Source organism: Colletes gigas, unplaced genomic scaffold (genome assembly GCF_013123115.1).
Source record: "Colletes gigas isolate AHSC1104 unplaced genomic scaffold, ASM1312311v1 Colletes_gigas_Sc00038, whole genome shotgun sequence".
NCBI lineage: Eukaryota > Metazoa > Arthropoda > Insecta > Hymenoptera > Colletidae > Colletes > Colletes gigas.
In genome coordinates this window covers 1,614,746-1,627,908 of record NW_025106667.1, presented here as the reverse complement: position 1 = coordinate 1,627,908, position 13,163 = coordinate 1,614,746, and the positions used below count along the sequence as shown (strand labels likewise).

The following is a 13,163-nucleotide window of genomic DNA, read 5'->3' as shown; positions in this document are numbered from 1 at the left end:
CTTAGTGTTATAAATAACTGAAATTTTTGCATGCATTTTTACCACTGTGCTTCGGTAAAAAATAAAGGCGATTGGTGTCGAATCTTAAGAATCATTACTGTAACCGAATTGGTCTTGACCCACCGTTCACATCTCCACGTGGAGAATACATAAAAATCCAGCATATTCATCATTTAAAATTTCGTTTCCGGTGAAACTAATAACACAGAGGTTTTGGAACGATGCAAATGGTAGACCGATAATTATAATCGGTGCTCGTAAGTTAAAGCGTTAAGAGAGAGCCCTGAACCGATCGTTCCATAACCTCGGTTGGTCGATAGTTTAATCGAGCGTTCGTAACCCCGGCACACGTTTCTCCACGCTCCAGCTAGTAACTCGGCGATCTTATTAAAGTTGTCGAGTTATGTGTCGCGTATCTCGCAGGGAGCAGAGGGCACAGTGAAAGTTGAACGCTCGAGACGTGGTGTCACACCTTCCGAGGGAAACCTTGACCAACAAATTGTTGGCGCCCGACGGTGTCACGAACACCGCTTCCAATAAACGTTAGCTGAGACTCACCGATCGGAAACTGCGAAGGTCCGGTTGATCGAGTTGATCCGTTTGGAACGATCTCGGTGGATCGTCGCGGACCATTTCACGTGATCGAAGTCGCGGGAGCACCGGTAAACCGCCAACAGCTGTTGCGAGGGGGAGATCGAGTAGCGGTGTTGGGTGCACGTGGTTCTCTGCTCCCGCGGCGGAATCGCACGCGGAAATGTCGCGTCGATTCGTAAAAAGAAAACTGTCGCGCGCTTTCACGTGCACGCGTACGCGGTCACGTGAGCCCACGTAAGTACGTGGAGAGTCCAAGTGGCGACGGAGAGCGGAGCTGCAGCTGCCACGGAGGCTGCAGGGAAACCGAAAGCCATCTCGCTGCTCCATTCAGGTACAACGGTACTCTGGCACCGATTAACCGTCTTCCCCTACTACCTCCTCTTCCTCGTGGTCTACCCTCTCGCTCTCTCTCTCTCTCTCTCACGCGGTCCCACCTTTTCTATTCGCGCGAAAATCTCCTCTTTTTGTTCACGCCCAACGTAAAGAATAACTGGGTTTCGGCCATCACGTACACCGCAACGGTATGCAAATTCCGATTAAATACGAAGACCGTTCAATAATTCCTTAGAAAAAGATAGAAATTCAAATTGTTATAATCTCTTTTTAGGTCTATACACTTTTCCAAGCGTTTCTGCAACTTTTTTAAGAAATTTGAAAACTAAGATTCCGGAAGGTCCTGAAAATGGGCATCTGTTTGGGCGGTGACTTCCTCCTTCGACGCGAGCCGTTATCCGCCGAGCCATTTTTTTAAGTTTGACTACGAGCGCCAGGTCTTAGATTTTTTAAGGACTTATCGAACGACCCTTGTATTACTCGTAAACGAGTCAAAATTGTTATATATGAAAAATGACTGTTGTCCAGGTAGTCTATCATTATGACGTCGAAGGGTAGTTGGGTACTTTTCAGAGAAGTTGATTGTTCCAAAGAAGATTTTGGTGGATTTCGAGGGAGTCGAAGAAGCGCGTTAGGTGGGAAACAAAGAGATAGAGGGAGGGACGAAGATAGCTTGAAGAAGCTGGCGTCGCCACGGTCGTCGGCCACGGAACAGGTCCGGCAGTGCTGCACCGAGCCTCGCGCTATATCGAGCCGAATCTCTCTCTTTCTCTCTCTCTCTCTCACTCTCAGTCTCTGTCTCTATCTCTGTCTCTATCTCTGTCTGGCTTCCCTCTCGGCTCGGTTGATCCGTCGTCGTAGACGGACCGTCGTTCGGCTCGACGGTTTTCCCCCGTTTCCACGGCTATTTTCATCGAACTGTCGATCGATGACGGGCTTCCGGCTGTCGGGCGTTCCGGAACCATCGGAAAACTGGCCAGGAACGGAGTGATCGTCGGGCCAGGCTCGACGTGGAAGAGGAAGAGGAGGAACCAGCCATGGGCAACACCACCACGAAGAGCCACTACTCGAAGAGCCTGGCTGGCGGCGGCACCTCCAGAAGACCGCGCTGGGAGGGATCAGGTTAGACAATCCGTTCCGCGTTTATCGAGAACGATTTATCGGGGGATGATCGAGGATCGAGGATCGTGAACGGGTGTCATCGACATCTAAGAGCGTCGCCATCTTGGTTAGGATTCGTTTCACGATATGGGAGATTCCAAGTTCCTGGCGGACGGTTTCTCGATTCGAAGTTCGGGTGATCAGGATGGCGTTTTTTAACGCGTTGCGGTTAGTTTGACGGGGTGGTGGGGGTGAAATGGTTTCCGGTCGAAAGGACGCGGTCCCGGCATGACTGTGGGGTGCGTTTGGTGACATGGAGTTCCCGGTAACGATGCCTCGACGCGAGAACGACGATGCTCTCTGGTCTTGACTGGCTTGTTTCGATAGTGGGATGATATCTAAAAATATTATATCTATATAAGTATTTGATTTGATTTCAACGAGCCTTGAAATGTCAGCCGTGAAAATATATAATGAAAATACGGATTGGAATAAAGTTGGCTGGTTAAAAATGCAATTAACGTCTCTGTTAAAAACGAAACTACTTTATTTTGTAGTAAAATCGATCGAGAAATGATAGGTATGTTGTAGAAGAGTGTCGAACCGGTGTTCGATATCGGCTCAGAGTCTCGCATAGTTTTCGTACCCTGAGGACGGCGCAACAGTGGCCCTCGGATTGCCAAACGTTTCAAATTTTATTTTGGGAGCGCCACCTGCGGACCTGTGTTAGACTTCGAGCGTTCTATGCGTATTCGAGCATCGTTCTGGCACGTGCGAGCTATCCGTGAACTTATTAACAACCAAAACTCCTTCATACCATCACCCAAACATCGCGACACCATTGTGCCAGAAATATAATGCAACGTCCATTGTTTCCTTTTTCAAGAAGCCAGGCAACCAGGCTTTTAGAACATGTTTAGGCCGCGAAATAATGCTCGATGAATAAAGTAGCAGTTGAAACATTGTTGAAACCATTGGGTCCGATCGACGCGACGGCAGGGAGCCAAAGTGTTTAAAATAGTAAATTAAATAAATAAATTACACTCACCGAACGCTTCGAAACGTTGCGTTTTACACAATTCTGTGTTTACTTGTCGAAGTCTGCCTAAAAATATACAGCGAGTTTAGAACTTTTATTACTCGATAATGAAGTTGAAGAATTCTCTTTTTAAGCGAAGATAAAACATTTTTGCATTTGATAGGCAATTCGAGTATGTTTGCCAACATGGAAAAGAGAAATATTTCCATACGTGCATGTTTGCCAACATGGAAACGAGAAAGATTTCCAACGATTATTACCGTTGCAGGTCTTCCAGCGGCACCGGGGAAGCCAATTTTAATACCGGGCGCGGACGAATCGCAACCCGATGTGGTCGCCATTCGATGGGAGAGGTCACCGAGTAACGGTGGCTCGGCCATTGTCGGCTACCTGGTCGAGCACAGAAGACTCGGTTCGCCGCACTGGGTGCGCAGCACACCAGGGCTTTGCACCTTTCCGGAACTGACCTTGAGCGGCCTCGAGCCAGGATGGCGCTACCAATTCAGGGTCAGGGCACAGAACGCTATAGGACTCTCGCGACCCAGCGAGATCTCCGATCCACTGACAGTGACCTTGCAAAGGTCCGCCGCGTCCGCACCCTACTTCGAACTAGAGCTCAAGGATACGGTCGTTCTCGAAAACGAACAGGTAATACATACTCTTTAAAGTATTAGTTCTTTTAACAACTAAAATAAAATAAGTAATTACAATAAAGTTGTTTCAATGTTATATAATTTATAAATTTTTACCAATATATAAAAAAAATATCGTTTCAACCCCTTGAAGAAGGAATATAGAAACGGACACCACGAGATAAAAACTGAACTTGTAATTTATTTTTAGTCCAATCTGTTTGTTTATATCGAAGCTAAAAATGTGACAACTTTATTTTGATGCTGCCATTTCTATTGGAATGCATTTTTGTTTATTAGTCCACGATCTCTGCTTACATAACGTAATAGTACCTTATATTTAAGGTTGCGTTTGCCAAACACAATCGTCTGTGTTGAAGGCCGAGGGTGGTACGTATATGTGCGAATCACATTTACAATCGACTTCAGCAATTATATCAGAGTTGCAACTATTTTCTTGCTTAAATGTTTGAAAGCAGTGCTTGGTAACGAAAGGTCTGACAAGAGAAAAACAGAGGGTATTCGATCATCCCAATTATACAACAATATTGTACTTACGTATTAAGTTTATAATAGTACTCGTAAAAGTAAACGTATTTGTAAAATTGATTTTAATTTTTCGTCGCTAGTTTCCATTAAAAAATCTAAAGATCTCTAGTTTTCTGTTAATCGTAGCCCCAAAAGAATTTGTAGCACATGAAAAGTTTAGCCCTCTGGGGCCATACTAAAAAATGGAGAGTTGCAATTATTGTTAAATTTTGAGAAAAGAGTTTCTAAGAGTTTATGAGGTTAATTTCGATTCGCAGGCAGAATTCGTGGTACGATTTACCGGGACGCCGCTGCCGAAGATTTCGTGGTTCAAGGATGGCTTCGAAATCTTCAGCAGCAGACGGACTAGGATTATTACGGACAGCGGCAGAAGCGTCCTTCTGATTCACCAAACCGCGCTGAACGACGAGGGTGAAATAAAGTGCACGGCTACCAACAGAGCCGGTCACGCTAGTACCAAATCGAGATTGGTTCTGGAAGGTTTGCAGGATGTCAAGCTTTGTTTTGTTTCGTTACGCTTTCCCGATGTTTGATAATCGAGTTGTCGCTAAAGAAACGGGCTAAAAGATTAATTGTCAATTATTGTCGATGTTTCGTGATGTTTCGCACGACTAGCACCCCCAAAAATTCGGCTTCCACGCCAGTACGAGGACGGTCTCCTTTTCGAACAGGACGAGACCATCAGATTGAAGGTGTCGTTGGCTGGAAGACCGTCGCCAATCGTGTTTTGGTACCACGACGGGGATCTGATACCCAACGACGAGAGACATATCTTCGAAACAATGGACGGTGAATCGGTCCTAAAGATACCTGATGCCAAACGCGTCGACCGAGGAGAGTACACTGTCAAAGCCGTAAATAAACTTGGGGAGGATTCGACGTCATTCCTCGTCACTGTTACAGGTCGTTGCAATCGAAGCACGTGAGAACGGAATCGTTCTGTATCTCACCTTCGATACGACAATTATTTTGTTCGTTTATAGATCGACCCGCTGCACCTGGGAAAGCAACAGTCACGATGACGTTAGGTAGATCGGTCACTCTCTCGTGGAAGGAGCCAGACGACGACGGTGGTTGCAAGATCGGGACTTACATCGTTGAATATTACAGAGTAAGCGATCGAAAGTTCAGTTTCAGTTCCCAGAAAGGCACAAACCGAGTTACGACATTTTTAAGAAATCCATCTGATCAACGATTCACCGCTAGACGTTTCTCTGCAGGTTGGCTGGGACGTGTGGCTGAAGGCAATCACCAGCAGACAGACCAAAGTAACCTTGACGGAATTGATCGAAGGATCCGAGTACAAGTTTCGAGTCAAGGCTGAGAATCCTTACGGCGTCAGCGAGCCTAGCGAAGAGAGTGACGTAATCTTCATTCCAGACTTAAAAAGGGGGTAAGTTGTAGAGCTGTCCAAGTACAGTGATCCCTTGCTAACGTTCGCTGGCTCGGTTATAGAGGGAGGTACTGGAAATTCCTAACTTTTATCCGCGAAAATGAGAAACATATTCGGAAATCAAAGTGTATATATGATATACTCTGTTTAAATATCTAGTATAATGACACCTTCGTTGAGCGGGAAGTCGCAGAGCCATCGAGAAATTCGATCACGAGAGAAACGAGAAGTGAGCTTCGCAGTGCCAACTCAGAGAACCAGAAGCCTGACGCGAGAGGAGGCTCGCACGAGAGACGAAGACATGGATTTCGGGCCGAGTAGCCGTTCAGTGTCCGCCCAAAGGCTCAGCAGACCATCGAGAGCCGACAGCAGGGTCACTTTTGCCCTGGACACGCTAGAGAAACCGAATGAAGCGCCTGTACCTCCCGCCAGATCGAAGGATCATTCCACTTCAAAGCACGAGAGTCGCGTTGAGAATCACGTAGACCGTTCGAGTATTAACATGGACGTAACCACTAACGAGGCAAGCATTTTTACTATTAGGTTAAATGTTTATGTTTTACGTTAAATGTTTTCTTTAATCGTGACGATTTTTTCATTCGAAACAGAACCAGAGTCTAAATAAGGAAAGTCCAGCGGATCTAAGGCCCGCCAGTGCCGTCGCGGTTTCGCCACCGATTATCGACGAATCTAGCAAACGTTCAGCGTACAGAGAATCTCGATCGCGATCGGTCTCCATGACCAGGGAGCGTAGCATGTCTCCGCTCTCGATGCCCAAGATTCAAGAAAACTACGAGGAAGAGGCTTCGACGCGTCCTCCGCGGCTTCAGCGTCCCTCGATAAGTTTGACCCTAACGAAACAACAAGCTATAATCGACGATCCAGAATCCTCGTTCGTCAAGAGCAACTCTTTGGATGATAAACCGGGATCGCCTACGACTCCCAGAGAGGATGACGAAACTGTGATGCACGGGAGCTCGGAATTTATGTTGGTCTTGTATCCTGACGACGAGGATCAGGCTAAGAAACTCATGGACTTTGCTGACAAGGGAAAAAGTTTAGGTAAGACAACATTAACTCATCTTTGATTGGCAAAGAGAAAACATGATCAAGTGAGAGTAAGAGAGATCCAAGAGAGAAACCAACTCGTGTATATTAGCATGTTTTTAATTATTCATAGTGTTTCTATCGTGTCTTTGTTGTGTTGTTCCTTTTACTCATATCGTCAGGCAATCGGACGCCTTAAATAATAATTTCATAAAGTTGGTATACTTTTAGTAGAAGACGAAATGACAGGAGAGGAAACAGAAGATATGGAAGACCTGATTCCACCACCCATGTCGTTGTCTCTGCCAGAATTGTTCAGCGCGGAGCACCAGGTGGTGGAGACTCTTCGAGAGGCTGTTAGTTCTACGGAGCTGTTACACGAACGAGCCATGGAACGTTTCTATCGCGCGGTGGCTGCAGAGGAGGCGTCAGATCTCGCCAAGAGGAAGACGCAACTCGAGAGGACCACGGGAGAATTGGCGTCGACGGTCGAAGGAAACGTAGATATCGATACGGAAGCGCAAGATGTACGAATGCGAAGACGATTGTCCAATCCTAGCGTCGCTACTCAGAACTTGATCAGCTGGCAGACCAAGAAGAATCGCAGAAGATCGAGCGAAGGTCAGACAGAGGGGATCAAGGCACCATTGAGAATAGTAACGCCCAGTTTGCTGTCCACCGTGGAGGCAAGATCGGATCCATACTTGTCCAACGAAGCGGAGATAGCAACAGGTAAAGTGGAGGACACGGCTACGCAGCTGCGCAGGTGGCACGAAAATAGCTACGTACCATTGGTCGAGGCGGGAGAATCGATACCCTCGAAAGAAGAGGCGTTGACGAAGATTCAACCAATCCTACAGGCGACAGAGAAGCAACAGGAGGTGGAAGAAGAGGTGGAAGAAAGCATCGAATCTTCCGAAGAATCCTCCGAAGAGATGAGCAGTGCCGATAGCGAGGATATAAAGTTGCTAAAAGCTAGGATCCTTGCCAGACAGGTGCTGGAAGAAGAGGACACGTATCATCCGAGAGGAAAACCGGTTCTACACGTTGAAACGGACCCACCGCCGATTCCACCTCACAGGATACCGATTCTGGACGTGACACCTCCCACACCGACCAAAGAAACCACCATGTCTCTGCCTAACGTAGTTCCGAAGTCGATACTGAAGAAACCTAAAGAAGAACCAATTCCTGTGAACAGTTTCGGTAGGCCGATTCCACCCGAGAAACCTATCAGAAAAATACCACCGCAGATATCACCAGCGAATAAGAAAGAAGAAGACGAAAGGCAGCCAGAGATTGCGCCAGAACCAGTCAGAACACCTGTACTCTCGGAGTCTGACACGGACAGCGTTCTGTCGGCAGGAGAGGCGGCCAAGAATCGCAGGATTCAAGCTAAAATGCGATCAGCCACCCCTGAAGAGGAGGTAGACGAAGAGGACATCGAAGCTCGCATGGCGGTGGTGAATCATTACACCGAAATCGTCAGAGAGCATTCGAGTCATTTGAGTTACAGAAGCTCGGAGGAGCGAAAATTTGGCGACAGTTTAGCCAGCTCTCGAAGGTCCTCGTTCTCCGAAGATCCGGACACGAAGGACTACGCGAACAAAAGTCGATTGGAGACGAGATCGAGTAGGAAACAACAGCAACAAGAGGCGAGAAGAACCGAGCAGAATCAACGAACGGCGAGAGTAAAAAAGGAAAGAGAAGTTGAGAAACAAGAAGGTAAAAGAAGCGTCGGTTCTCGAGGAACAACGCCTGCTCGCGAGAAACGATCGAGTCGAACGCCGTCTAGGAACGAATCCCCCGCGCCGAGATCTAGAAACGTGTCGGTCGAAAGAGGTGTTTCCTCGAGGTCGTCCTCGAGGACCAGAGCTCGAGCTCCCTCGCAAGACAGAAGACCACCCTCCAGAACCGGATCGGAGGATCAACGCTTCGTCAGAGACAGGTCTGTGGACGAGGGAACTCGAAGGTCGAGGAAGCCTTCTTCGACGACGCATTCGAGGTCCAGTTCCAGGGACAGGAACAGACCAGAGACGCCGGTAGGCTTGAAGATGGAACGTCTTCAGAAAGCTCTTGAGAGCAAGAAGAGCAAGTATCGTCCTCTGCGACGGGAATCCCCCGACGAGCCAGCCCAGAGTCGTCTGAACGGGGAACAGCTAGCGTTAGAGGCGAAGAAGAACGTTCGATTCACAGTCGGATACGTGACTGATCTGACGCTGCTAATGGCCGCCATTTACGTGTACTTTTTCAAGAAGGAAACCCTCGCGATCCCCTTCATCGCCCTTCTTCTTTACAGGAGGATCCAGCACGAGATATGCGGACGAGTGTCTCGAGGCTGGTGGTGGTCCAAACGAAAACAATGACAATTTTCACTGTTATTCTTAGACTAGGAGATTTCACACTACGATACGATGCTCAGTTCAGAAGTAGTACTTGCTCTGCTACACCGACGGGATTCTCGACCTCCGACATTTCGCGATCGCCCCGAAGAAATCTTTGATCTTTGGACGCCGGGGAATTTTCGTTGTGGAGATTCTCGACCTTCGATGGCTCAAAATTGCAATCAGATTATCGACCTCCGACTGTTCAACATCCTCGAATCCATCATGGCCGCCTCTCAACCGCTTCGAGAGCCAATTGTCGTGTTTCATTCAGGAATTATATGCTGCACCAAACGCCTACCAAACAACAATATATGTGTTAAGATGGTATATGTAACGACAAATCGTATATTATTATAAATTATTCTTATTTATTCTTATTTATTATTATAATATTCTTACCGTCTTTACTCGTAATAAATATGTACAAAACGTTCTGTTGAATTTCAATTCGGAATTCATCTGTTCGTAACCTCCCCGTCCCTCCCCCCATTATACGAATTCAAAAGTAAATGCTTATAGAATATAAATTGAAATTCAAATATGATTTCAATATGTAAACGTCCCAATTATCGATACATTTTTTAACAATCGTCACTTTAAACGACAATGGAAAATTCTCGATATTATAATAAGAAAAGATTTGGTATTTTACGGCATAAAATACCCCCCTCTTTTTTTATAAACATAATTATTTAGGGACTTTTTTTATGTTTTTCTTTCTTTATTTATGAATGTCATAATGTTGGTTGGTACAAGGCATCTAGAACAGTAAAACAAACGATATCACAAAGAGGTAGAACAGCTTGTTAAGACGAGTAAATGGAAAATTTAATAATAGATGTAGTACTGAGAGTCAATATCGATACTGGTACCGAAATTTTGGCAACAATACAAGGTATGACCCATCTCTATCTCTGCACCACCCAATAGGGCAAGTTGAGTCAGTGCTGAGACTATGCACAAGAACCTCGAAGATCATTCACTGCATCGTTCACCCCTTACAGTCCATTGTTTCGACGGTTCCTTCGACTCAGGTGTAAAGTGATGAACCCATGTTTCATCCATGGTTAGAATCGACGCAAAAACTCGGCTTTGTTCCTGTGAAACGTCGCCAAACTCTCGATTGAAACACCCTCGGAAGAAAGGCAAGAGTGAAGCGCAGTTCGTCCTAGCGACGAATTCTTATCTTTGTGTGACGCCGCCTCCCATGCTCGCCACCAGAGGGGTTGCGCTCTCACAAGTGCTCGACCAACCCCTCGGTTGCTATATACATATACATTCCTAGAATTACTTCCCAATATCCCAGGCGTTTAAGGCAGGGCCTGCTAGAAAGCCTTACTGACGAGTCCACTAGCAGGCCCGGACGAAACGCGCCCCTTTTCTAGCCTCCTACGAATTTCACGAGATCCTACCCTCTAGACATATGTAGTCGTCACTGTAGATGATTTTTGTAACATCATAATAAATAGACTGCGGATCTTTATGCAAATTCACATTTTAATTAATAGAATTAATGAAATGGGAGCTTTGTAAAGGATTGTTTGAACCCCTAAATATAATAATTCGTATCTTACTTTAAATATTTCTTATATTTTTGCATATTAAATGCATAAACATCCGTAGTCTAGTAATAAAAATTAGTAAGGTGGGAAACTCGGAGGCGAAAGCGATCGTTGGAAGATAAAAAAACATCGATGCGCAAAGTTACATCAGGGATGAGTGGTTGGGCCAAAGAAAGAGGAAGGGGGTGGGGCGTGAGAACGAGTGAAAGAGGGAGAAAGAGGTTGCAGAGCGTAGGAGCGTGTCGGACGGCGCATGTGCGCGTTTCGTTAAAACGACGAAGCCGAGAGTACCGTGTCGAGACGATTTTAGACCGGAGCAGGGCCTCCTGCCGTCAGATTTCGTGGCGCAGGGTGTGCCGTGCCACGGGTCAGAAAACGAACAGAGCCAGCTGGTGGAGGAAGAAGCTTTCGCGGCGGTCGAGGCACCGTAGGACGCCGCTGCAACCGGAAGAACGTGACCGCAGGTTGTTTCCCTGATCGAACGAATACACGAGGACGTGCGCGCGGTATCCACGCGAGTGATGTCCATGCGAGCAGAGCTACGTCTTCCTATCATCTAACGAGATGACCTTAACAGGTATGAATTCCGTTGCCTCTTTCGATTCCCTCTCGCGTTAACAACCTCCACGAGCTGGATCGCGTTAAACAGGACGACAAGTGGTATCCAACTACATACTTTTGTTTCCCTTCTGAAAGACTGACGATGGCCTCGATCAAGAGTCTCTTTCTTTGGTCGGAAACACGCTCAACGTTATTTGTTTGACGGTTAAATGGGATTTACGAAGAGTTAGAGAAATTAAACTAAGCATTGTTCGAGGCTTGTTGATAGAGTTAAGGGAGAATATCGGTTCCGGTGTGATGTTTATTTTTTAACGTATTTATTTACCATAATGCCGGCGAGGAGCGTACGCGTGCGCGAAAAATTCCTATCGCGTCGATTGGCACGTTATTCGCGGGGCATTCTGCCGAACATGCGATCAGCACAGTTTGGAGAATGTCTCGTTTTATTTTCTTAAGCGGTTTCCCTCCGCCCGTGTTTTCCTCGCACAGGTATCTATATTTATGCTACGGCATTTGCATCCACGTACTACCGCTTCTCTGGCCGTTTCGGAGACCACGTGAGCTTCCGAATAGCAGGTACAAGTTCGCGTATAATAAATTCTCGCCTACGGGCTAAAACCGAGTTACGCATCGTCGATTGTTACAACCATTTCGACGAGCCTTGCCGTTCGATCCACGGTGCCCCGAAATCGAGGAAACTTTACCAAAGCTCGACCAATAACCATCAAATTTTATGCATTATTGCTTACTTGAAATGATACGTTCTATGAAAGAGAGATTAACACGTTCACTGCCAGATCAAAAACGTATAATATTCTGCAAAAGTAAAATTTTGATTATTTTCGGAACCTTGTTATAATTGACAAATTCTATCCAAATTTATTTCCCTCAACGTCTTAACTCGAGAATTAATTTTTCTAGCATCATAGTGGTAAATCCTGTCACCCATATATGGATGATATGGCAGTCAAAGTGTTAATAGAGTAGAACTTTGATTATTCTAACAACCGATTACACTGGTCAATAGCAAATAAATATTCCTTGTCCAGATAATGAAACTTAGTTTCTACTACCATCCCAATTACGAAAATAAAAGTTAGATTTAAATAGTGACTAGTTTTACAGATGCAGCCACTAAAAGTGGGGAACTTTGTACTATCTAAAAGTAATCGAAAAAATAAATTTTTAATAAATTTTCTATTGTAAATTAATTTAAAATCAGTTTTTTCTCAACATATAATGTTCCAGAGGTTCGCTGCAAGCAACAATCTAAATATGTATATGTAAATGTAACACTGTTGGTTTAACATTTTTTAATCAGTGTTATAGCAACATTGACACTATTTTATACATTAAAATAGTTTTATTAATATCTACGATAAGTATCCAGGTTTTCTCAGTTTCTGCGATATCGCGTATTTTCATGTCGCGTTAGTAATGACCCAAATTTATTATGCAATGTCGGTGCTTGCAGATCACACAACGAAAGCCAAGGGACCGCCGCAATGGCTGGAACCGGACCAGGTCCTTTCGGTTCAAGGACGCCCTGGTGAAGATATCGTCGTCGAACCAAAACTACGATGGTCCGACGTCTTCGACGAGCTACGATTCGAACTGTGAGTTTTACTATCATAAATAAAACGTAATTCTGAACTCCAGTTAGAAAGCGAATCGGACTTTCAATCTTAGATCTTTACTCTTTCTTATGTTTCCTTTTTTCAAACTTGGAACAATCTTAATTGAATGCTTTTTCAAATGAATAAATACTACGATTTCGATAACGATGATGTACATTTAAAAGGTATACAAAAAGTAACAAAATATACACATTATGTTTTTAAAAGAAAACATTAATAAAAACAACATTTCAAAAATTATGAAACTTTGGAAAAATATTTTGAATATTCGTTTTTAGTACGATTTTGCAGATATTAAATTCCATCTTAACGAAATTAGGATGTTAAT

At 45.1% G+C, this 13,163-nt stretch overlaps 2 protein-coding genes across 13 annotated transcripts in view; both read left to right on the top strand.

Annotated features, from left to right (window-relative positions):
- Positions 1-1,767: 1,767 nt before the first annotated feature.
- On the top strand, positions 1,768-9,470 carry LOC122402696 (muscle M-line assembly protein unc-89). 2 transcript variants are annotated; one of them, XM_043405707.1, is made up of 9 exons: positions 1,768-2,049; positions 3,336-3,715; positions 4,506-4,728; positions 4,864-5,151; positions 5,232-5,359; positions 5,469-5,641; positions 5,801-6,164; positions 6,250-6,703; positions 6,923-9,470. In XM_043405707.1, exons 1-9 carry the CDS (start codon positions 1,965-1,967, stop codon positions 9,052-9,054), a joined length of 4,227 nt encoding a protein of 1,408 aa, XP_043261642.1. In that variant the 5' UTR covers positions 1,768-1,964; the 3' UTR covers positions 9,055-9,470. The 2 variants fall into 2 exon arrangements, with proteins under 2 accessions (XP_043261642.1, XP_043261641.1); XM_043405706.1 differs by having other exon boundaries at positions 6,920-9,470.
- Positions 9,471-10,920: 1,450 nt separating this feature from the next.
- The window catches only part of LOC122402691, a 67,971-nt gene continuing 65,728 nt past the window's right edge, over positions 10,921-13,163 (top strand). For all 11 annotated transcript variants that reach the window (XR_006259548.1, XR_006259547.1, XM_043405686.1 and 8 more), the window contains exons 1-2: positions 10,921-11,214; positions 12,673-12,814. Coding sequence is in view for 9 of the 11 variants with exons in the window: in XM_043405686.1 (XP_043261621.1) it covers positions 11,202-11,214; positions 12,673-12,814 (155 nt within the window). In the remaining 2 variants the exon portion in view is untranslated. The remainder of the gene's footprint in view (positions 11,215-12,672; positions 12,815-13,163) is intronic.